At 33.4% G+C, this 25,481-nt stretch overlaps 1 protein-coding gene across 2 annotated transcripts in view; it reads left to right on the forward strand.

Moving 5' to 3' along the window:
* LOC126734994 (uncharacterized) overlaps window positions 1-25,481 on the forward strand; it is a 91,095-nt gene that overhangs the window by 27,174 nt on the left and 38,440 nt on the right. For both annotated transcript variants that reach the window (XM_050438862.1, XM_050438861.1), the window contains exons 3-5: window positions 3,662-3,821; window positions 12,417-12,615; window positions 12,988-13,076. In XM_050438862.1, the coding sequence (XP_050294819.1) occupies window positions 3,662-3,821; window positions 12,417-12,615; window positions 12,988-13,076 (448 nt within the window). The remainder of the gene's footprint in view (window positions 1-3,661; window positions 3,822-12,416; window positions 12,616-12,987; window positions 13,077-25,481) is intronic.

Genomic DNA, 25,481 nt, shown 5'->3' on the forward strand with positions numbered 1-25,481 from the left:
TAAGATAGAAAAAAAAAACTGCTTGTAATAAATATTTTTACATAAAAACCAATGGCATTTTTGAAATTTTATTTTAGAGCACGGTTTTTAAGATTGGGCACAAAATTGGTATTTTTTCAATGGAACACCCTGTTTATTTTAACCTTAAATTTTTGCAATTTTTTTGAATACGCTGATCTATCACAACCTAATCTTTAATAAACTTTAGCTTAAAAAATCAGAAAAATTAATACTTATGTTTTTTTTTAATAGTAGGCGATTAAAAATTAATAATAAAAAATTAAAGTTGAACATGCATTAAAAAAAAGTCAAAAACTAAATCACAAACAGAATCAAGACAAATCAATAATGGTGACAGTGAAAACATGGAATTTCAAAATTTTAAAAAGTATGTTGAAGCAGCGCCTGCATTATATTTAAACAGATAAAGAGTCGGGTTATTTTATTTTGTTACAAAATTCAAAAAAATATAAAAGATCTTATTAGGTTTCCAGAAAGACGTCAGCCATCTCGGGATACTATATTCCGGGTAAAATCCAATCTTTTAAATTGATTGGAATTTTTTAATTAGTTTTTAACCAAGACTAATGGAGATCCGGATTTATTAACTGCACAACGATTCCTAAATATATTACAAAATAATATGCCAGAGTTGCTGGAGAATGGGCACAGCGATATCAGATATATTTCCAGCAAAATGGAGCGCCCGCTCATAATTCAAGGGTATTTAGAGAATATTTAAGTGCTCATTTTGGTAGAGTCTGGATTAGCACATTATCCTATCAGATGGCCCCCTTAAGTATTTTAGACTTCTTTGCATAGTCATACTTAAAAAATAAAATATATGCAAATCGGCATAATAACATAGATCATGGTTGCACAGACTTATTTAGATTAGGGGCCACTCGAGCAAATCATGAACTGATGGCGGGCCGGCCGCCAGAAGTACAGGAAAATAAAGACAATAAAGAATTAATAATCTATTAAAATTGAAAAAGAATTTCTTAATTTGAAGCGTGGTACTGCATAGTGCTTACAATATTTTTTACATTTGGCTCAAATTTACTTGTGGCAACACGTAAAACTGCTTTCATTTGCAAGGCGATTTCGATTTTTTGTTTTATTATTATTTAGTATTAATTTTATATTAATCAATGCAGCGGTAAAAGTTCAGCAAGTCTTCTTCGTTGAATTTGTTGCATAAATCTTGGTCGTTTTGAATATCGATAATTTCTAACTGAATTGACTCTGGCGCATCGACTCTACATAACTGAAATTAATCTCAGTTTTGTTGAATTTTTCAGCCATTTTCTTATAATTCGGAAAATAATTGTAATTTCCAAAATTCAATTATTGTGATCTGAAAAGTGTTAGCTTGCATTGAAAGGATGATACATGAGCGTAGAGCTGGGATATCAGTTGATTTTTGCCTTGAAGCCCTGTGTTCAAGACATTCAAAGGATTTGTAATGTCAACTAAAAAAGCCAAATCACACAACCAATCAGGATTTTTAAGTTCCGGAACATCCCTTTGCTTTTCCGCCAGAAATATTTTTCTATTAAATTTAGAAATCGTTGCAATGTTAATCCACGAGTTAGTCACCTTACTTCTCTATAATATAGTAAATCTCCGTATTCGCTTTCGATGTCATCAAGGAATTGTTTGAATTGTCTGTGATTGAGTCCTCGTGATTTTATGAAATTTACAGTCTCATCCAAAATTACATTGAGTATATCAACTCCTTTGGTTTGACCTTTCAATGAACACATTCCTAATAACTCTTCTAAGACTTCAAAATCTTGAATAACACCTCGTATGAATATGAGAAGTTGAGCTGTGGAATTAATATCAGTGGATTTGTCGACTGCTAATGAAAAAAAATCTAATGATCTTAGTTTTTCAATTAATTGTTCTACAATATTACCTGACAAAGACATAATTTGTCTTTGGATAGTCATACGATTCAGTTGAATTTTCTCAAACTTTTTTGCTGCTTCTGGACACATTTTCTTAGCGGCAATTTCTAAGCATTCTTTTACAAAATCGCCATGATTAAAGGGGCGACTTTGCTATCATTCGAAAAATTTTATAACTAACTTCTGTAGCTGTTTCTGAATCTTGAACGTGTTTTGTAAACATCGGTTGCTGACCAATAAGCTCCCGTATTAAAAACAAAATTTTTTGCTTTTTTAATTCGCCTGTAAACTTGGTAAAAGAAGGATGCTGCGTTTCATAGTGCCTTTTTACATTATATTCCTTTGCAATCGCAACAGAATTCTTGCAAATTAAAGAAGCGACTTTGTTATTCGACCATACAAAAAGTGTTTCTCAGTCCAAATTTCTTGAAATTGCCCATTTTCATCTTTAACCTTACGTTTTTTGCTAGGTCCTGGCTTGTCCATGTTGCGTTCTAATTTTGGGGGGATTAACACAGCACCTAAAAACAATTACAGTACCTACTTAAATTACCCATCATTTTTTAATTTATCAAAAATAATTGATTAAATAGTATTCCTCAGAAATTTTAATATTTTAATACACATTTTATATCTAAAATAATGACGTAGTTCTAACAGTTAGAGAAATTTTGCAAAAAAAATTGTAATTTATTTGTTTTATTTTAATATTTAGTCAACATTAAAGCTAAATTTGATTAAAATCGATTAAATAGGTAGAGAAACACTTTAATAACAGAGTTTTACGTATGATTTCACAATTCAATTATACACGGCACTTGATGGGTTAACACTGCAACAGGAAATCTATGTTGATTGTGGATCAAAATATATGACACCGGCTAGTCGAGTTAAAATCTACACTCTCACTTATTTCTCTCTTCACACTTCACTCAAATTAAAACCGAACTGTTGGTCGCTGCGGTTAGCGTGGCTTTTATACCGTGCATACGACTCTGGAAGCTTCGTGTATCTACCTACGCGAGCAATCTTGATTTCTCTACTATTTTGAACTTTATATAAAGGCGGCAAGCGATGTTACTTGACTTAGCATTTTTGGGCGCTAGTTTCAAATGGCGCGCGCCCCAGATTCCAATTACTTTTCGAACAATTTTTTTTTTGTTTTTTTCTGGGATATGTTTCAATATTTTTCGAATGTACGAGAGTGGTAAAACTGTCTCGTAATTTGAGCATCACACCAAAGGTTCCAACCACAGGACTATCTTATACAGCAGAGCCTGAGAAATATGTAATAACATCTCTAAAAGTGAACATCTTTGCTTTCGCCCTGTATTTGAGGAACAATTGTAGTGGGAAGATTTCTGTTTGTGGTTTTAAAACTTGTACAAAAAAGTGATACACGGTCGCGAAAACCGCAAAGCCAGATTTTAAAAAATTACACAGATACCCTGCAATCTCATTCAAAATGGGATCAGTGTATATAATGTCTTGGCTGTTACCACTTTCATGGACCAAAATAATTTAAAAGTAGAATATCCCTACGGCATTTAAAAAATTATTAATAATTCCAGTATCGTCTATCTATATAAATATCGTCGTATCCTTTCCAAATTTGTGTGCTACTATAAGGAAAGTTGGGAATATTGAGAAATAAAGAAACTACTCAAGAATAATCTTACTGGGCATAGTATTTAATTCAGTTAATCATTTGGCTCCTAATAAAATAATGTCTTTATCATTTACAGCCTTGATGGTAAAGAAAATCAAAGTCAAGAAGGAGTTGGAAATATGGCGGTGAAACTGGACCTAGCTGAAACTGCAACACGCGGATTGGATTTGGATGAAACAAATAATTTGACACAGATAAACACAGGACTCAAACATGGGCTTAAAAGGAACACAGATGTATGTAAAATTTGGCTTAGCTATATTCAATTGTTAACCAAGTGCAATCTCAAGCATCATCTTGTGAATATGATATGTCAGGATGATAATTATTTATTTATAATTATGACAGGAGAATACTTATTTGAGTAAAAGATATTTGCAGAGTCGCTTCAAACATTAGCCAATTTTTTTAAAAATAATTTTGCATTTTTAAGATCCATTTTTTCATAACGACACACCGTTAAGAACTTTACTTTCAATAAAATAAAATGGGCCGTATTTGAAAAAAATGCCTGAGCCGTCGATTTTAATATTGGGTTTAGGTGGAAATTAAATATACAGGGTGACTCAAAAAAAGATATGACGTCAATAATATGTTTTTTAAACGGAAACCACAATTTTTTAATGCAGAATCAGAAAGAACGCATTTTTTTACAAAGGGTGTGGTACAAATGAATAGTTATATATGCAATTTTGAACGAAAAATGAGCATAAAATGTAAAATTAAAGAAATACCTATCTAAATGAAATATTGGTATATTGTTTTTTTAATTGTTATAGTTGTCAGTGTCCAAAAGTGAATGTATTTGAAGTATTTTTACATTTGCAAGTGGTGTTTATTCTTTTTGAGAGGCGAAAACAGTGTCATCTTGCGTTTTATTAGTAAATAAATTTTATTACCTACTGTTATTGTATCAAATATGAGAAAATTAACCGAACGTGAAAGTCGAAATCTTGTACATGATGGAGGTTTCGGAGATATGTCGCGTACTCAAAAGGAGGTGGTTCAGTTATTTAATGCAACTCATCCTGATCGGTGGCCTATTAGCCAAAACATGGTAAGCAGAGTTGAAGCAAAGTTTTGTGAATTTGGGCATGTTGGCGATTCTCAAAAAGCTGGTCGGGGTTTAATTACTGAAGAAGATGTGCTTAACGTTCTGTTAAAGGTCCAAGGTAATCCCAAAGCTACAATCACAGGCACGGCTTCTAATGTTAATTTATCGCGATCTACTGTGCATAAAGTATTGAAAAAAGCAAAGTTCCATCCTTATAAAATCCTCTTACTTCAAGAGCTATTGGAAGATGATTTTGATCGCTGAAATGAAGTTTGTGAGCAAATGCAGCCATTATGTAATGATGACAATAATTTTGTAAAACGGATATTTTCTGACGAAGTAACATTTACTCTAAACGGCCATGTGAACAGATTGTCGATACTGGGCGACTGCAAACCCTCATTGGTTCACAGAATGTCACTCAAAAACTCAATGTGTGGTGCGGTATAGAGAAAGGAAGAGTTTAAGGACCTTACTTTTTTGATGACACTCTGATGACACCCTGCCACACTATGCTTTACCCGTTCGCAATTATCTAGATGAAGTTTTTCCAAATCGTTGGATAAGTAGACGAGGGTTCATTGAACGGCCAAAACGAATTTTTAAATTGCCGTGATTATTGTCAGGTTGTTAATGGTGCTCAATTTGAACATTTAATTTAAAAAGGTATTTCTTTAATTTTACATTTTATCATCATTTTTCGTTCAAAATTGCTTACGTAATCACTATTTATTTGTACCATATCCTTTGTAACAAATGCGTTCTTCATGTTTCCATTTAAAAAACATATTGGTGAAGTCATATCTTTTTTTTTGAGTCACCCTGTATATTTAATTTCTATGTAGAAAAACCCTAAACCAAATATTTAAAACGACGGGTTCGGGCATATTTTTCAGAAATGGTCTATTTCATTTTTATTGAATTTATCCGCTACTTTACGAATGCACTGTATTAGCCTTTAGCGCAGATAACACTAAGTCTGAAAAGTCATTTTGGAAGTCCTCCATTTTGGAAGGAATGGAATAAAAAGCCTTTGCCATTAAGTCTTCTTAAATTAAATTGCCCGAGTTCCAATACCCTTATTTAAAAAAAATAGATACGGTATTAAAAAATGTATGCAAAAATAGCCTGTACCTCTCCGAATACCTGAGAGCGTGCGGAAATCAGGGATTATGTTGTTGCGATTCCGGGTTAAATGATTATGTATATGACTATGCAACGAAAATTGACAGATGTTATGCTTAATATAGATTACTCATATACAGATATGTACATATGTACAGTGCTTTCATTTCAAAACGATCCACCCTTAATAACTGTATTAAATATAATAATTAGTTCAAGCAAATTATTTATTTTTTTAAGTAAAGAATGTGTACCGTTATTTGCGAGAAAAAAGAGTGTCTTCAAATTTTTTGCAAAAATCTTTGCAGTCTTATAACTTTGTATGTGTATTTATTTCACTTATATTTTTTGCGAAACCTACCTAATAGGTACAAAAAAACACTGCAATACCTTACATTTTGAGGGCGTTTAAAAAGCAGGCGATTTATTATTGTTAAAACTGTCAGTTTGACGCATGCAATTTTTCAATTTTAGTTAAAACAGTGAGTTAATAAAATGGTGTATACGCTAGCCGAAAGAATAGAAATAATTTTCCTTTTAAAAGTGGATTGGCAGGGTCTTGCAATCGAATGGCCTGCGCGGTCTCCGGACCTAACACCACTAGACTTTTTTCTTTGGGGCTACTTAAAAAGCAAAGTTTATAAAACCCCACCTCAGAGTATTGAGAATTTAAAAAATAGAATATTTTAAGAATGCAGAGAAATTAGCGGGCAGACCCTTGCCAATGTTCGTAAGGAGTTTGAAAATAGGCGTTTTTATTGTCTTGCTAATAACGGCGCGCATTTTGAACATTTAATAAAATAAATTTGTTAAACTAATTAAATTTGTTTTTCTACCCTACCAATTTACACTTTAATTGCTTCTTGGTCAATCAATTTAATTTTTTTTACAAACATAATGAATGCCCTTTAAAGTAATGTATCACACCATGGGGTAGCCATTTGACATACCAAAGTTTGGCGTAAATAAAATATTCATTATTTCTAGACATTTTCGCTAACTATTTGCTTACACATTTGCCGATTTCATTTTTTTTGGTACCGTTGAATAGAGAATTTTATGCTCCTTACTATGATGTATCCCATTTGCCATATTAAAGTGAGGTTAGCTGGAGGTGAGGAGGTGATTGACAGAACTTCAGTGAATGAGGTGTGTTTTTTTTTTTTTTTGAGAAAATTATTAAGGGTGGATTGTTTTAAAATGAAAGCCCTGTATATACAGGGTGTTCATTTGAAACTTCCCACCACAAATTTATCGAAAACCACTGTTTAAAAAAAAAACGCCGAAATAGGTCAAAAGGTTTGTCAAGGGGACAACTTTCTAACCTAAAATTACTTCACCCCCTTTAACCCTCTGCCCCCAAGGGTCATCCCCTTAAAAATTTTAAATGGCAAGGGGTATCGAGTAATAGCTTGTTTAAAAGGTCTTTCGAAGTCTTTATTTTGACGTTTGATTTTTTTAAATCGGTCGATTTGTTTTCGAGAAAATTAGAAAAATCTTTGTTTATCTTAATTTGTTCAGATAGAAACAAAAACATGAAAATATCAGTTTTTATTTCAATAAGTCTTCAAAATGTTGCCCGTTTTTGGCCAAACAATGATATAGGCGATGTTCAAATTCCTGACGGACATTTTCAAAATCATGTTGTGGGATATCATGGCAGCTGTCGATGATGCGTTGACGAAGTTCATCCAAACTTTTAGGTTGGGGAATAAACACAATAGATTTCAAATGACCCCATAGAAAAAAGTCTAACGGCGTTATATCAGGAGATCTAGCAGGCCATTCTATAGGCCCCCTTCGCCCTTTTAAACAAGCTATTACTCGATACCCCTTACCATTTAACATTTTTAAGGGGATGACCCTTGGGGGCAGAGGGTTAAAGGAGGTGAAGTAATTTTAGGTTAGAAAGTTGTCTTGACAAACCTTTGACCCTTGACAAACCTTTTGACCTATTTCGGCGTTTTTTTTTTTTAAACAGTGGTTTTCGATAAATCCGTAATGGGAAGTTTTCAAATGAACACCCTGTATATACAGTATCGGACAAAATTAGAGAGACTGGACTACTTACATCTTTTATGTAAGATAAAAATAATTAAATTCCTCTTTTTGTGCTGAAGGATGTTATGTTTTGAAGTAGTTTAAAAAGGCACTAAAATAAATTAAAAAAAAAAAAACATTTCTCAAGATTTATTAGGAAAAATAAAAAAATGCAAAAAATTCTGTGCGACACAAATTAGAGAGACTTATCCTTAAAGTACATTTGTACTCTATACTAATGAAACTAACCTAATACTTTGTCCAGTACCCTTTATTCTGGATAACTTTTTCACATCTATTCGGCATCGATCCAATGAGATTCGAAATTACAGCCGGATCCATTGATTTCCAGGCATTCTCGATTTCTTCAAATAATTGAGCACGATTCCCGATGTTTTTAGTGCGAATCTTTTTCTCTATAATCTCCCAAAGATTTTCAATTGGGTTCAAGTCCGGCGATTGCGGTGGCCATTTTAAAACTTGAATTTTGTTAGCCAAAAACCATTCCTTCACAAGTTTGGCCGTATGTTTGGGGTCGTTATCGTGTTGGAACGTGAATCTTAGCGGCATTTCCCATTCGGCGTAAGGCAACATTACATCTTCCAGTATAGTCCGATATATAAATCTATCCATAGTGCCCTCAATTTTGTGGATAGGACCCTTTCCATAACCCGAAAAACAACCCCAAACCATTAAATTGCCACCTCCGTGCTTCACAGTACCAGAAACATATTTTGGATCAAGCCTTTTGTTTGCTGGGCGATGTACGAACTGCGCTCCATCACTTCCAAAAATATTTTATTTAGACTCGTCACTAAACAAAACCTAATTCCAGTCCTTAGCTGTCCAGTAACGGTGACGTGTTGCAAATAACATTCTAGCAGCTACATTTTTTTTTGATAGATGGGGTTTTTTTGCTGGTCTCCTTCCAGGAAGCCCCGCCTCCACTAATCGCCGCTGCACAGTCCTGGATGAAACCCCAGGCGCCTCCAATTCAGCCAAAATCTGTGTTGAAGATAGACGCGGATTATTCTGACTTAGTCGTTTAATTCTCCTGTCCAGCAGTACTGAGGTTTTTCTCTTGCGGCCACCTCTTTTAAGGTTTGTCACTCTTCCACGGAGCTGATAATTTTTTATTGTTCTGGAAACCATTTGTTTACTGACGTTGAATTGCTCTTTTATTAATTTTTGTGAGCGACCTGAGTTATAGGCTTCTATAATTTTTTCTTTTAGGTCTATGGAATAATGTTTACCACGAGGCATTGCTAATGATATTCTCAAACTAATAAACAGAAATTAAACTAATCGCGACTTCAGCGAAACTAAATACAAAATGAGTCTCTTTAATTCTGTCGCAGTAATTTTTTATCAATGTTAAAAACATTCTTTAAATAAATGTAAACATGAGCTACAAAAATGAATTGTTGATAATAGAATTCTTGTCAACTCCGGTATACACTGCTTAACAAATATTAATATTATTTCAAGTACAAAAAATTGGAGTTGGCAAATAGAGAAGTCTCTCTAATTTTGTCTGATACTGTATATATATATATATATATAGATGGGAGAGTAAGAAGTTTAAACGTTACAAAATATTGCTGACAACACTCACGGAAACCCAGTCCTGCCAAAATTGTCACACACCTCTGCCGTCCAAAAATCTTCTCCTATCACTATATCCTCAAATCAATATTCGATTCCATATATGAGAAAAAAAATATCCATGATAGGATGTTAAAATAGTAGGAAGATATCTATAGACCAATAATGCTCTAATCAGAAATATGATATTGGAAAGTGCATTACTTAGTTGCAGAACATGCAGTTTCCAATCCAAGGAGGGATCAAGAGTAACTACAAAAAACTTAACATTGTCATCACAAGGTAGAATAGGATTACTTTAACGAAAGATGAAGTATTTATACTCTATTTCAGAAGTGTGTAGAGCAATAAAACCTCATTAGGTATGCAAAAGTGGTACCTGGTGATCCACCAATATTTTATGCCACTACCTTAGTTGGGTATTAGTTTCAATGTAAAGTTCTTTCTTTTCGTTGATTGCAGGTAGTGCCACCCGGTTTTGGGTCAATTTATGAGTTTTGCCCATTGTTACCCACTGATAAACATTGAAAACGGTTCGCCAAAGGCGTGCAACTGGGACTTGTTTTTTACCTTATAATTAATGTACTTAAATGCTATTTTATTTTAGAAAGTTACTTTTGTTTAAATGGAATAATATATTTTTTTCACAAATTTATTGAACATAATATGTAGAGTAAAACAGTTGAAAATGTCACTTTTGGATCTGGCACTTTTTGAACAGTGTATAACAATTTTAAATTATAATAGATTGTAGTCTTCTTCGTCATCTGACGAACTGTCATCACCTCTTGACATTATAATTAAAGGATCGACTGTCTGATCGATAAGGTTGTCAAGATCCCACATTTTGTCCTCTTGCTTAATTACATGCTGGACTGCTTTTCGCCAATTCTCTAATGTCGCTTCCGTAATGGCTTGATCAAACAGTAGCTTAACATCTTTCATTTTAAAAGTCGTGTTTTGTCTTTCTACAAATCCTTTTACCTGCGCCCATATCAGTTCTATAGGATTTAGTTCGCAATGATATGGTGGTAAGCTCAGTACGGTTATATTATATTTTTCGGCTATATCTTCCACGGCGTATTTCATGAAACGAGTTTTGTGTAAGTTTGCTATTGCCAGCAGTTCTTTTTTTATCAAATTTGCTTCTCTTGCAAAAACGCAATACCTTTTGCAGTCAGCCAATCGATAATTTCTTGCTTTCTCCAACTTGAAGTTGGCGTCTTCTCTATTCGCCGTGAATGATAGCTTGCGTTATCCATAACCACCACCGAATTAGCCGGAAGAAATTTTATCATTTCACCAAAATAGTCCTCGAAAACGTCTGAGTTCATGTCTTCATGGTAATCTCCTGTGCGAGTCGACTCAAAGGTTAGCAGACCTTCTTTTAAAAATCCCTCTTCGCTTCCAATATGTGTGATTATAAGTCTTTTTCCTTTTCCCGAAGGTACTTTAATACCCGTAGACAGGCCTTCTATGAAAGCTTGGCGAGCACTGGTTATATTTTTGTCTTGCCACATTTTTTGGACTATATAACCTTCGTTAATCCACGTCTCATCAAGATAAAAAACTTTATTTTGCTCCCTGCGGTACTGCTTGATACTTCTCAAGTATTGTCGTCTCCAACAAACAATTTCGTCGCTCTCCAGTAAAAGTGCTTTGCGGTTATGCTTTTCCCAGGCAAAATCCATATTTTTTAAAGTTTTTCATAAAAGTTTTCTACTTATCAACGGAATACTGTCATCTCGGCCAAGCTCCATTAAAATTTTGTCTAGGGTGGGTATTTCCTTTTTAAAATAAAAAGAGTGAACTTTTCTTCCAATTATACATTTAGCATTTTCATCAAGGACTTTTGTAGGTCGTCTTGGCTTTTGCTTGGGAGATTCCACTTGACCGGCTACTTTTCTTTCCCGCAACAATTTGAAAATGGTGGACTTTCCAATTCCACTCATTCGAGAACATTTTTCAACAATTTCTTGCACAGTAAAACTAGGGTAATCGTGTTTTATGCAATCATGTACATTTAAAATAATAACTTTTTCACTCAGCGATAGTGGAGAATTTTTAGTACATCTTTTCGTTAGACTGAATACCTCCATTTTTTAAATATTGGGATAATAATATTGTGATTACACTACAGCGTAGCAGTGACTACTAACGTTTAAAATATGATTTAAAAGTATTTATAGTCTGTATATATTACCTGACCCCATTTTTGCATGTTACAAAGCGTTAAAAGATAGGTACCTATACAAAAGGATTATAAGTATTGATTTAGTATTTAATCTCTTTCAAAATAAAGGAATTTAATCCGTGAAAATTAAATTCATAAATATTATAAGTACCTGCGCCTATGAACTACCACGAAATGTAGCCAAACAGAACGGAATTCCCCAGTTTATTGCTCTATACACTTCTGAAATAGAGTATAGTAAAATATCCATATCCACAGATAATATTGCAGAAATATCTGTTCAGAATACTAGAAAAATCTAAAAATACAATCAACATTCAAATATTAGGAATTGCATGCATCTACACCATATTATGGTAATTATGTGTAGCATACAATAGCGAATATTTTGAACAGTTTCCTTAAATTTGGTATTCTACCTATGTAATAATATGTTTAGGATTTAATGTGCTTATTGCTTAATTTTACAGGTTTAGTTCTTTTTATGTTTTTTTTTAATACCTATGTAATTTCTAGTTGTAATATTATTTTATAGTCGATTACGATGCTGCTGGAGTAAATAGGGCAAATATATTTTTGTTAAAAAAGTCTATACAGACTAACTAAAAATCAGAATGTGCTTTTCTTTCGTGTTATTATTAAAAACACTATTTTTTCCCGAAAGTTCTTCGTTCTTTATCTCGAGAAATATATATGGATTTAGAATTTGGTTTTAAAATCAATTTTTTCTATAACATTAAATTTCCTACTGTACAATAACACTAGATATCCACTTAATTTAAATGTTTTACTTATTTAATCCCTTTTTTATAGATTAATAGTAATACTAGTCAGACAATGGATCCTTCTACTTCAACCCACCAAGAACCTTTACCCACCAAAAAACTAAAACTTCGAGATATTGCCTTTGATCGTACGGACGCCAGTGATATTATTTCGCGCGGTCATATTATAGAAGACATTACCAATAATGTGCCTAAAAATTTAATAGTAGATCAACCTGAAGCCAAAGGTAAGTTTTCGTTTAACTTACTTTTTTTACGTATAAATCGGTGTAACCACAATCCTCACGAAGAATGCAACTTATGCTCCTATATCCTCATGAATAATAAATATTAAAAATAGTTTAAGTCTTACTAACTTAAAATAAATTTTAAATAATGATGATAAAAGCCGCTTGCTAGTTATTCCTCCATAGCTACAACTGAATAATCTTTAAATAATTAAAAAACTCAATTTATTAAAATTCTGAGATGTAAAAAGGAATGCTTTTATTAGTTTTAGTATTATATGATTTTAATAATTTGATATTTTTTTTAATGTTTTAAATAATTACTGTATTATTATATTTTAGCATATTTTATATTAATATAATTCTTTCCAGTTTTGCCAAATCCTTCGGATCCCTTTGACTTTCTCGAGTTTAACCGGGACGAAATTATTTTACCCCTCAATAATGCAAAAGAAAATCCGGTAAGTTATTCTTAGACGTAAAAATTAACGTAGTATTTTTTTGTTTTATGTGATATTTTCATTATTTTTGACATTGTACATTTAAAAAATACGTAATAGTTAAATAATATCAAATCATCCAGTCATTAGTTTTGACTATCTTGATCTATGATCTGTAAGTATATTTCTGCTTTTGGTTTTCGAAAATAGTAAGTTCTATTTTTGATAAGGCAATGGTTGCAATAATTTAATAATAAGTAAAAGGGGTTTTGCTTTCATATTTGATTTACTTATTGGAATTAATAGCTTGTAATACCTGGAATAGTCCAAGCCAAATATCTGTATTTCAAAACACGTGCGGATCTAAAAATTCAAATTTTTTTGATAATCCAATTTTGATAAGAAGAATAAGACTTGCAAAGATCTCAAAATAGGAAATGATCAAAACGAAAACAGTGCTTTTTTGGTTAATTTGATATGGCCTGGCCGTAAAAAGTGAATATAAGAAAAAACACTTTTTTTCAAAAAACAAAAGTTAAAATGTCAAGGATTTCCAAAGCTAATCGGAAAACATCGAAAATGATTGAAAAAGTATGTGGTATTTAGACGCACCATGGTTTATTGTAAAAATGCTACTGTTGTAAATTAAAACACTATATTTGAGAAAAAAAAACATCTTTTTTACAATTAGTTACAATTACACATATTATTACAAAAAACGCACATAATTTATGCAGTTGTAAGGCAGTGCAGCAGCGTCTACTGTCAAGTTATTGCTGCCATTTTTAAATCGAAATATTTATTTATTTATTTACGGAATCCATTTACAAAAGTGTTACATAGCATACCCATACAAACATATATATTCAGATACAAAACTATCTATAAATCAATGAAAGGTGTAGATGAGTTAATTAATTAAAGCCCTTATGAAATAATATTCTTTAACTGCCCCTTAAAAGATGTAATCCTAGAGTCAAAAAAGCTTATCTGTCCTGACAGACCATTAGCACTTCGAGCCATTCGTGTAATTGGCTCATTAATACCATAATTGGTATGGTGGAATGGGACTGAAAATATTTCTGATTGTCTATTCAATCTGGAAGGCACCCTAAGTTTAAAAAGAGACAATAACTCGGGACAATCTATAGTAGCATTTAAAACCTTATGCATAAAACATAGGTCGAGTAATGTTCTTCGTGACTCTAATGTGGGTAAGTTCAGGTTCTCCCTGACCCACTGATAGTAATACTCCTGTCTTCTGTAACCACATCTAAAAGCAGCCACCCTTAAAAATTAATTTTGAGTTTTTTCAATCTGCTCAATGTAGCAGTTATATGACGGGACCACACAATTGAGCCATACTCCAAGATGGGCCTAACAAGAGAGCAATAAAGTAATCTAAAAGTAAACAAAGACAAATCAGTTGTAGACCGTTGGATAAAACCCAGCATTTTCATTGCCCTACCAGTCACCTGATTGATGTGACTTTTAAAAGACAACCTGGAGTCAATAAATATTCCTAAGTCAGAAATCAGAAACCTCTGTTTTGACACCAATTGCTACATTATTTATTTTACAGAGAAAAGCAATAGGGTTTCTTTGCTTAGAAAAAGTAATCTTATGGCACTTATTGATATTAAGGGACATTCTATTCAAGTGGCACCAATCAAAGAACAAATTAAGGTCTTTTTGCAGGAGCACAGCACGGAAAGGGATGTGTTAGGCCTATATAGCTTCACATCATCAGCAAACATTAGCACACGACAATTTTCAAGTTTCCAAACTAAATCAATCAAAGAGAGGCAAAACAAAACAGGGCCTGAGTGAGAGCCCTGTGGCACCCCAGATGGCACCAAAATTTCAGAGGAACATGTACCTCCAAGATTAACAATCTGGATTCTACCTCTGACGAATCCCGAGATCCACTGAAGAAGAGGCCCCACGGTACATGTAGTTGACATACAGCACCGAATTAGCATTAGTAGATCTGCCTTTTATAAATCCAAATTGCTCAGGATTAAATAAAGATTTAAAACTCCAGGCAATCCTATGACTGACTAGGCAGTCAAGCAGCTTTGGCAACTCAGATTGGTTACACACAGCCCGATAATTGGAAATTTCATTTCTACTACCAGATTTAAAAATGAGTTTTAGAAAATTTCTCTTCCAGAGAGTGGGATAAGAACCAGTACCTAGAGATTTGTTAAAAATGAACAGTATTGGTTTTGTAAGAACATAAACACATTTCTTTAGGAAGAATGCCGGAATCCCATCTGGTCCAGCGCAGAGCTTATTCTTAGAGGAAGTAATAACCTCATAAACATCCTGCATTGACAGAGTTAAATTGCTCACACAAATTGATTTATCGAAATCAAAAGATGGTATGTCATTGACTTGCTCATCCGAATAGACGGATGTAAAGTATTCTGCAAACATATCTGCAGTATCCGAGATATTCATACTAATCCTGTTATTGTATGTCATTCTGGAGGGAAGGCTAAAACCAGTTCTTTTATTTCGAATATATGACCAGAAGTATCTCGAATTGCTAGCGAGATTCATTTCCACCTTATTAATATATTGTTGATAGCACAACTCTCTTAAGTACTCACATTGATGTCTCAAAAATACAAATTCATCATATTCCTGCTGTTGACCACTAATTTTAAACTTTTTGTGAATTTGTTTCTTTCTTATGATCAAACTGCGAAGCTCTGAAGAAAACCAACATGGAAAAGAAGAACTTTTGTACCTCTTTAGAGGAATAAACCTTTCCATTGAGGAATAGATCACAGAAAATTGAAACTATGACATCAATAGATGTCTCTCCCAAAAACAATTGATTCCAGTCTATCCCTGCAAGACAATCGTTAATTGCTATGTAATCTCCCTTACCAAAATCATAAAAATATTCCTCATATATCATATCATCAGAATTTTCTGCACAACAAAGATCAAAACTAATTGCTGTATGGTGCAAGCTATTCTCAAAAATCTTGTCTATTGCACGTTCGGCACTAATTAAATCTGAGCTACTAAATACAAGATCCAAGGCAACCCCGTTGGTATTTAAAACCCCATTTACCTGAAAAAAGTTATAGAAGCTAAAGCAGTTGGCCAGAGAAAGCACAGACTCTCTGTCATTCTCCAGACAACCACCAACCACCAAACCAAGATCATCATTTTCCCATCTAGCATGTGGTAAATTGTAATCACTTTATTTATTTGTATGCATTTATTCATACAAATAAATAAAGTATGAATAATTATTTCTAGTAGTCTTAAGGGATCGTGTTTAGTGTGTACGTGCAAAATAAATAGGACTATTTTTGTGCATCCTTCGTTTTAATTCGAATTGAAAAATTTAATTTGAATTGAAACACATCGGACCAAATTGTGTGAAAATGCCCAGCATTGGTAGATTTGAAAGTTGCTGAGCTGAAAATGGAGCTGGAGAAAATGGATTGCGATATGGCGGGAAATAAAGCACACTTCAGGAGCAGTTTCTTAATGAATTACTTGAGTAAGACGATAAGCCGGACTTTGTTTTTTGTTAGGGCATTTTTGTAAAAAATTCTGTTACAGTAAGAGAGTATTAGGCCCGTCATAGTAAAATTAATAATAAATAGCGACGGGAGATCGAGCATGTACATGGTGAAGCAAACGTCACGTTCACCATAGGAAAAGCATTTAAACATCCTATGATAGTCATGTTCGCACCTGCAATGCATGAACGTGCTCAAAGGAATCTGTTAAAGATTATCCTATGTTATAAAAGAATGGCACGGATTTAGGCCACTGCTCTGCAGTTTCAGCAATACTTGGACAACTCGCGGCTGTGAACATCAACCGGGAAGCATATTCCGAAAGAATTAGAACGGCTGGTATCGTCGTCAGGGACCGGCCTAAGTCATGACCGAGAAGAAGAAGGGGTCCGAGGCACTTGGGTGATAAATCTCAAAATAATTTTAATATGGGAAGAAATTGAGGAACAACATAGTCCAGCACAAAATCAATATGGAAAACTGCTCATCCCATCCGGTAGACAGCTCGAAGTCTGCCACTGACCAAGAGAGAGGAGGCTGATGCAATTTAGAGGGTGCCATGCTTCTGATACTTTTAGACGCCTGATGAAAACGATTTTGAAAGAACTATCTTGGAAGACTTGTCTAGTTTACCTTGATGATAATATTGGATTAGGAAAATCGGGAAGAAGTATTCCTGAGGCTACGAGGTTTTGGACTAAATTTGTGCTTAAACACACAAATGTCATATATTTCAAAGGTCTGTACAGTATCTGGGTCACGTCGTTTATAGTCAAGGATTTGCGGTTGACTAGGCAAAGGTCCAGACTGTTAAAGATTGTCAGTTCTCAAAGAAAAGCATGAGCTATGCAGCTTCTTGGGATTATGCACTTACTACCGACGATGTGGAGGGATTTATTTGCCAACATCGCAAAACCATTGACTAGTGAAAATCATTAATATCCCCACCTAAAAGAGGCTCTGGCAAGCGCACCTATCCCGAGCGATCCTATTTGGTGTGAACGTGTAAAATAAATGAGTTGACTATTTTTGTACATCGAGTGTCTTAGTTCACACTTAAAGAAGGAATAAAAGCGCTATTTCGATTTATGCCTACTTTCCAATCTGGAGTTAATCACATTTAATGAAAACAGATCCAACTTAAATCTGACTAATGATGACGACTTTTTGAAAACTGACTGACTCTACCACTTGGACACACACTGAGACTTGGTTTGTTCTCTTTATACGTAATGTTTAGGTTATGCATTATAACTTTGAGGTTTTTCGTTGTCATTGGGGTCGCGTTGCTACTAATCTCGAAGAGGATTTGTCTCCCTATCCTCTCAACGTAATAAATTTTAGGTCATAAGGCATCCCACTTATTGACATTAATGACGCTAAAATTACATGGCAACGTAATATTCCAGTTTTAGATTTGGTGCTATGCAAAAGTGATGAGTGCAGAGTAGAAACGGCGTATAGTAGAAACAGTGTGCTACTTCGTAAAGCTAAAGATAAGTTAACAGAATTTTAATGACGCTTGTAGTTTTTAAAATACACGGCATTTTGGAAATTGTTGCATTTTGGAACTTTATATCTCCGTTATCCTTCAATTTATCGGAAAGGTAAAATAATTCCGTAGAATACACTAGTCTAGATGATCTTAGTTACATATTTACCATTTTTGAGTTCTAAACCAAACTTATGTTTTTTTTTAATAAAACACCTAGTATATTTATTGACTTAAAAATTTATATTTTTTTTAATGTTTCAAAAATGTATAATGGTATGCACTTTTTATCATAAGTACGTGAATTAATGACAATTTTGTAAAATTAATTGCATAATTTAATAATAGTTTATAAAAAACAATAATAAACAATAGATAGTTACATATTGCTAACGAAGAACAGAACAGTATTTCTCACAACAGTTTTGTAGAATAAAGTAACAATATAACACAAAAAAAAAATTATTAAAAAAATAAATAATTTTTTAAAGGTAATGTTCAAATTGACGACAATTTTCTCTAATGCAAAATTAGGGCATTTTTGTAATTCTTTGAATAGCATTCAAAACAATCATTGGTCTCCTTCGCCGCTTTTGATAGACAAATTGCCTCTCGAACTATTCTCTAGTTCTATCGTCGTATCGTGTTTTAAATATACCTCATTTTGTATACATTGTGTATATCCCAAAACATCTATCTCTTTTCTTTCCCTGTTGTCTTTGTTATATGTTTAAGTACGTGGGTGACCGAAGAATCCGTTTTCGACTAAATTCGCTTTTAAACCAGCAAATATCTCCAAAAACGGTTTCTTTCTTTCTGCTGATCTAACAATATAGCTCACTTATCTTTGGAAATATGTCTATCATATTTTTCATACGCTGTCATTATTCGAAGAACGTGATAAATATCAATTGAATACCAAAAGAACAAAAGTAAACTGGTTTTGGAAAATAGACCAAAAGTCGGTCAAAAAACCGATATGATACCCAAATATTAGACATTTATTTTTGTTTATCTAATAATTTCATAAAATTGTCATTTATTTATGTATTTATAAAAAGTGCATACTATTATATTTGTTTAACATGGTAATAAAGTTGAAAGCTAACGGAGATACGAGAGGAGTCCTAAAATGCAACATTTTCAAAAATGCTCTGTATCTTATAAACTAAGAGGGCTATGAATTTTGTTAACGGCATTTTTAGCTTCGGGAAACAGTAGCCTACTGTCGCCAATTGTGCATCTCGTTAACGTCAAAAATAATGCAGATACCCCACAAAAGTACCCAAAATGGCACACTCTGTACAATGTTTGTAAATCGAAAAAAATCGTCCATTTTACACCGACATACAATTTTATTACAGTATAAACTCATTATTGTTGTTACTTATACACCAGCAGTTTGATATCCTCAAAAACGAATAAACCAAATAGAATCATTTAAAGAAGGCCTAATATAGACCGAAACGTTGGCAATAAAAGAAAAAAAGTTTTGAAGAGCTTGGGTTTTAATTGACTCCTTATCCAAGCTAACCCTTAAAATTTAACACTATAAACTAAGTCGTAAAATCTATAGTGTCCAATATAGTTATTAATATATTTAGCAATAACACCAATATAGTTAGCAATAATACTTATTATATCCAAATAGTCTTTCCGAATATTATATAGTTTAATGTATTCATAGACAATGAAGAATCGGGCCACTGGCCTTCCCAGCAGACGAAACACTGATGTTCAATTTCTAGAAACTGCTGACTATGTTTTTGTTGCGAAATATGGGCGTAAAAAAAAGAAATATACACGTGGATGATTTTGTATTTTTTTACATCTCTATAATCTCTAAAAATCTAATTTATCTCTTTAAGTCACTTGTCACCGATCGCAAAAAACTTGGGGCAATTAAATGCTTTAGTTTCAAAGAAATTCAGGGTTCAGACTTCAAACTTAGCTCTGGGGCCTCCTATTTTAAACTACTTATTAGCCGAATATAAAATAAAATAAAAATCTTTGAATATTGAGTGCCAAGTACTGAGGTACACCTTAAAATCTCAACTAATCCCATATAGTGTTCGATCCAACTTTTATTCGTCAGGCACATACCATAATTGCTGAAATCACTAAAACATGTGGATTCGTTAGAATGAGCAGAGATTTTAAGGATTTGAATACCATAAAGTTGCTCTACTTAGAATAAAATTAGAATTAAATTAGAATATGCTTCATTTCTTGTTTTCATTGTTTTTTTGTTCGCTGATTAAAATTGATTATTTAATGATGAAAAAGTAAGTAAAATAACGCTTTTTATCTTTAATTCTTTTATTGTGAATTGTAAACCTTATAGAATATTGTTTTTTTTTTTAATTTCTTGTAATTATTTTGTCTTAAGTTTATGTCAATAATCGAATATTACCTATTGGATTATGTAGTGAAATAAATAAATAAAACACTCTTTCGGAAAATAGAATCAATGTTGGAATAGTAGCAATTCTCAGGAAAACAATCTGCTAAACACGTGCTATTGAAGCGAAAATAAAAAAAAAGGTTTTTCTTTTAATCTCATTATTGTGAGACATAAGAAATTACACAATCGAACAAAAGTAGAGAAACTTAACAAAAAAATTAGCTTTTATTTGAATATTCCGAGAGGAACGTAGTTCTATACATAATGAAAATCAACAATATTTTTAAAGATTTTATTTCGGTAAAGTAATAAACTATATAACGGAAACCTGATTTTATTTAAATAAACAAAATACTCTAGGGAAAAAGGTAGAAACACTAAATATTTCAACATAAGATTTATTTCTAAACTAATAAAATTAATAGTGGGTAATAACCTCGCGACATCGGTTTGGCATGGATTCCAAAATTTTCAATGATTTCTTTTTCAAGAATTTTGTCGGGTTTTTCTTTAGGTTCTGGTAGGGGTTGGAGAAGCCCTGCGTTTACTAGCAAAAGAGCTCGCACTTTTTTCAGTAATGTCAATTCTTTCCGATTGAAAGTTGGCAGCTTTTCCGTTTTTAATTCCTCCAGAGTATATATTGATCCGTCTATAATGAGATTCTTATTCTTTATAATAGCCTCTTGATTGTTATGACGCACTGTTTTTAGATGTATATAGATTACGGCAAAAACACGAATATTGAATAATACTAGAATTACGCGGATAAAATCCGAACTGTCCAAGCAAAGTGGATAAAGTCCGAAATATCGTTGTATTCTAGATTTATCCGGTTAATACTAGTTAGACTAAGCTATTTTCCAATGTTTCTTGGATGAAACTGCATGGTGCAATATTTACGCAGTTAAGTTCCAGATAGTGCCTTAGAAGAAAAAAATTAGTGACTTAGAAGTATCTTCGCATTTTAAGACGCGATTTAATGAAATGCTTCTTGAATTGATGTCACATAAAGACTTAAATATATCTTGTATGAATTCTTTGCAGTAAAGTGAGTTTTTGGAATCTGTAAAAGTGACGAAGGAAGCGAAATATAAATCAGCTTTACCGTATCGTCGATTGAAAAGATTTGACGTTTGTGTAATTAGTTAACGAAATTTGTGAATTTAATAACAGAAAACAACAGATTCTTTTAATTAGAGATGAAGCTAAAAGCAACTTAGAAAACCAATCTAAGAAAATAAAGCAACTATCGAGTGTTAAGTTCTCTCCATGTAATATAGGGAATACTGTCCAATTAAAAATTCCTGATGTTAATAGAGGAATGGTGAATTTAGAAATGTTTTAATGTCAGTGGTGGAAGCAAGTGGAGATGGCATCTATCGTTTGGTTAAGCTGTAACTTAATAATTTATGATATATCTCTTTACTAAAATCCCTAAATGCTAATTTGACAGATTCTTAGTACAAAATCTGTCATCGAGGGACTCTACTCTTTACTTATTCAATTTTTTCTTAAATCCGTCTTTTTTAAATTTTCATCTTTAAATTCCTTTAAGTATGTTGATTAGAAAGACATTACGACCTGTCATCATGTTCAATAAATCTCAATATCCTATCATTTTTTTAAATTTGCACCTCTAGTAAACCCCAAATACTAAATTTTACCTAAATCCGTCAACCAGAAAAAAAAAGTTGATAGAGTACTGTTCGGTACGATTCGTTAAGATTTTTTGCCGGCTAGTTTCCCTCGGCGCAAATAAGGCACTTTCAATAACTTACATATAAATAGGTATTCTAATTTTCCAAATAAGACTATTTTAGGTAACGAGAGTGGAACAATCGAAGAAATGTTCTCGAGAAACCAGTTCACATTATGTGAGAACAAACATTGATAAAGTATCATCACAAAAGAAATCTTTATGCCAGATTGCTACCAGCCAGTCTATGTTCGATGGTCAGGGATAGAAGATGCCATTGAAAAGCAAAATGCATAACACTAAAATGTCGGTGTAAATCCTCAGGAGTACTGTGTAACTCAAAATGTCACTCGAGCTTATCTTGCTCAAATAAGTATTATTTTATCATTATTTTGATTAAATATTAATATTTCTAACCTTTTTTTGTCAAAAATTCAAATTTTTATTGTCAGAAAGCACAGGTAATAATTAAAGTGTTTTATGAATTGTACCGTTTTATCCAATGGTCACTGGATAGATCTAGAATTATCTGGATAAGACACGAAGTCATTAAACTTATTCGCGTTTTACCCAGCTAAATTGGATAGTACGCAATCTAACCGGATAAAACTAGGTTTATCCATCCAATTTCGGGTTCGGAGTAAGTAGCGGATCAAATCAATAAAAATGAAATGGTCCATTTCTAAAAAAATGCCCGAACACGTCGATTTTAATATTTGGTTTAGGGTTTTTCTACGTGGAAATTAAGTATACAGGGTGACTCAAAAAAAGCTATTACGTTATCAATATGTTTTTCTTAATGGAAAGTACCATTTTTTAATGCAGAAAGAACGCATTTTTTTACAAAGGTAAAAAATTGGTACAAATAAATAATGGTTACATAAGCAATTTTGAACGAAAAATGATGATAAAATGTAAAATGAAAAAAATACCTACCTAAATTAAATGCTCAAATTGAGGACCTTTAATAACTTGAAAATCACCAACGCGATTTAAAAATTTTTTTGAACGTTGTCAATGACATCTGCAGTAATATTTATAATTTTTTGGCGTATTTGTTCTTTTAAATCTTCTAAACTCGCTGGTATAGATATACAATTTACTTTTTAAGTTATTCTTATAAAAAGTAATCGAGGGGAGTTAAATCTGGCGATCTGGGTGGCCACTCAATAAACCCTCATCTACCTATCCAACGATTTGGAAAAACTTCATCTAGATAATTGCGAACGGGTAAAGCATAGTGTGACGGGTTTTCATCTTGCTGAAAAAAAGATCTTTTCCACTATGCCGCACCACACATTGACTTTCTGAGGGTGTTGTGTATGACCTTCTGTGAATCAATGAGGGTTTTCGGTCGCCCAGTATCGACAATTATCCTTGTTCACGTGGCCGTTTAGAGTAAACGTTGCTTCGTCAGAAAATATCTGTTCTACAAAATAATTTTTATCATTACATAATCGCTGCATTTGCTCACAAAATTCATTTCAGCGATCAAAATCATCATCCGATAGCTCTTGAAGTAAGAATATTTTATAAGGGTGGAATTTACTCATACGTAATCAAAGATGGCATCAAGCGGAGGGTTGCATTTAAGCTCCGATCTTGAAACGAGCGGAAAAGTTAATAAACATGTGTTTTCACTACAAAAATTCAGTAGAAGTGGCAAATAAGTGTTTAAAGTGTAATGAGCTATTTCACCCCTCATGCTTGAGGCAGGCAGCTACGAGAAAATCTGCCGTATGTGTTCACACGGCAGATAATAATGGCGACAATGGTGCTGACACAGAAATCGAGAAAAACTTGGAAATTTCCTACCTCAAGAAGCTAGTAGAGGAGCTGGAAGACAAAAATCGTTTGCTAAAGAAAACAACATGCTATGGAGGGAAAAGGCTAGTTTTCTGGAAAATCAAATAAAAACAAATAGCAACAGTGAGGTCATGGAAAAAGGTAAACAAAACCAAATTCCAACCGCTTCATGGGCAGCATGCAGGCATGCTGCGGTGTAGGTGTTTGCGGGGCAACATGGGTCGGAGGCACAACTGCCGTCATCTCACTACTAGATGACGCTGAAGGCGGTAATGATAACGATAACAAGATTCCTACAATCTTAGCTGGTTCATCCCTAAAATCACAGGAGCACTTGCTAGATGGCAGCACAACCAAAAAGAAGAATTCTGTAAAACCAAAAACCCAGAAATCACACGAATGCTCGCTAGATAGTAGCACCGATGAAAAGAAGAATCGTACAGAACCAAGGACTCAGAAGGTAGACGAAATTACAGAGAGCACTGAGGTTACAAACGTAAATAATAATACAGAGTGGACTGAAATAAAGAGAAAAAACCCAGAAAATCACGAGCCAGGGGCATCTATACTAAAAGTCGCACAGAAAACGGCGACCTTATTTATTTCAGGTCTAGATCCTGACACATAAATGCATCACGATAAATTAAAAAAAAAGACGATAAATGCATCTGTGAAAAGATGAAAACTGTAACACAGAAGAAATACAGCTCGTTTAAGCTGATAATTCCACTAGAAAAGAAATACATGTATGTATATGTCTGCATCTCTTTGGCCCAAGGACATAATTTCAACTATTTTCGGAACCTACAGCGCCGACTCCTGGCCAAAACTTAAAGGAAACAGCAGAAAAATTAGGAGCACGTGACATACATGTATTGCACATAAATACCCGCCCAGTACGGAACAAAATAGAACTACTTGAGACTTTTTTGGAGGGAAAAACTACAGCATTGTGTGTATGTCAGAGCATTGGCTTTCTCCAGAAGAGGCAACAGCACTAAAGCATGTTGGTTCATACAAGCAAGCCTCTATCTACTCAAGGCCAACCTATAAGGGCGGAGGTGTATGTATATACCGGGTGGTGCGTCGCCGAGCGGAACATAGGAAATCCCATGTAAATTTAAGGGGGTAAATTATTCGCTTCCCTGTACATTTTACAGAAAAAAAAATGTTAGAAAGAATGTTAACTTTTTGAAGAGACCAATCTGGCAAACCCTCGTGCAAAGTTTCAAAAATTTTATTAAGCGAATCTTGAATTATTCAATTAAATGTAATTGCAAATTGTAATTGTAAAGTAGGGTGAGTGTCTGTAACAGGGTGTCAGTATGTCGACCATTAACGCGAAGAGGTATGTCAGTATTCTTTGATAGAGTCTCTTCGTGTGACTGGAATTTTGTGTGAGATGTTGATGTGGATGTTGATGAGTGTTTCAGGGAATTTATGAAAAATTTGGAGGAGGCCTACATTCAGTCTTTTCCAG

This window comes from Anthonomus grandis, chromosome 4 (assembly GCF_022605725.1).
Source record: "Anthonomus grandis grandis chromosome 4, icAntGran1.3, whole genome shotgun sequence".
Taxonomy (NCBI): domain Eukaryota; kingdom Metazoa; phylum Arthropoda; class Insecta; order Coleoptera; family Curculionidae; genus Anthonomus; species Anthonomus grandis.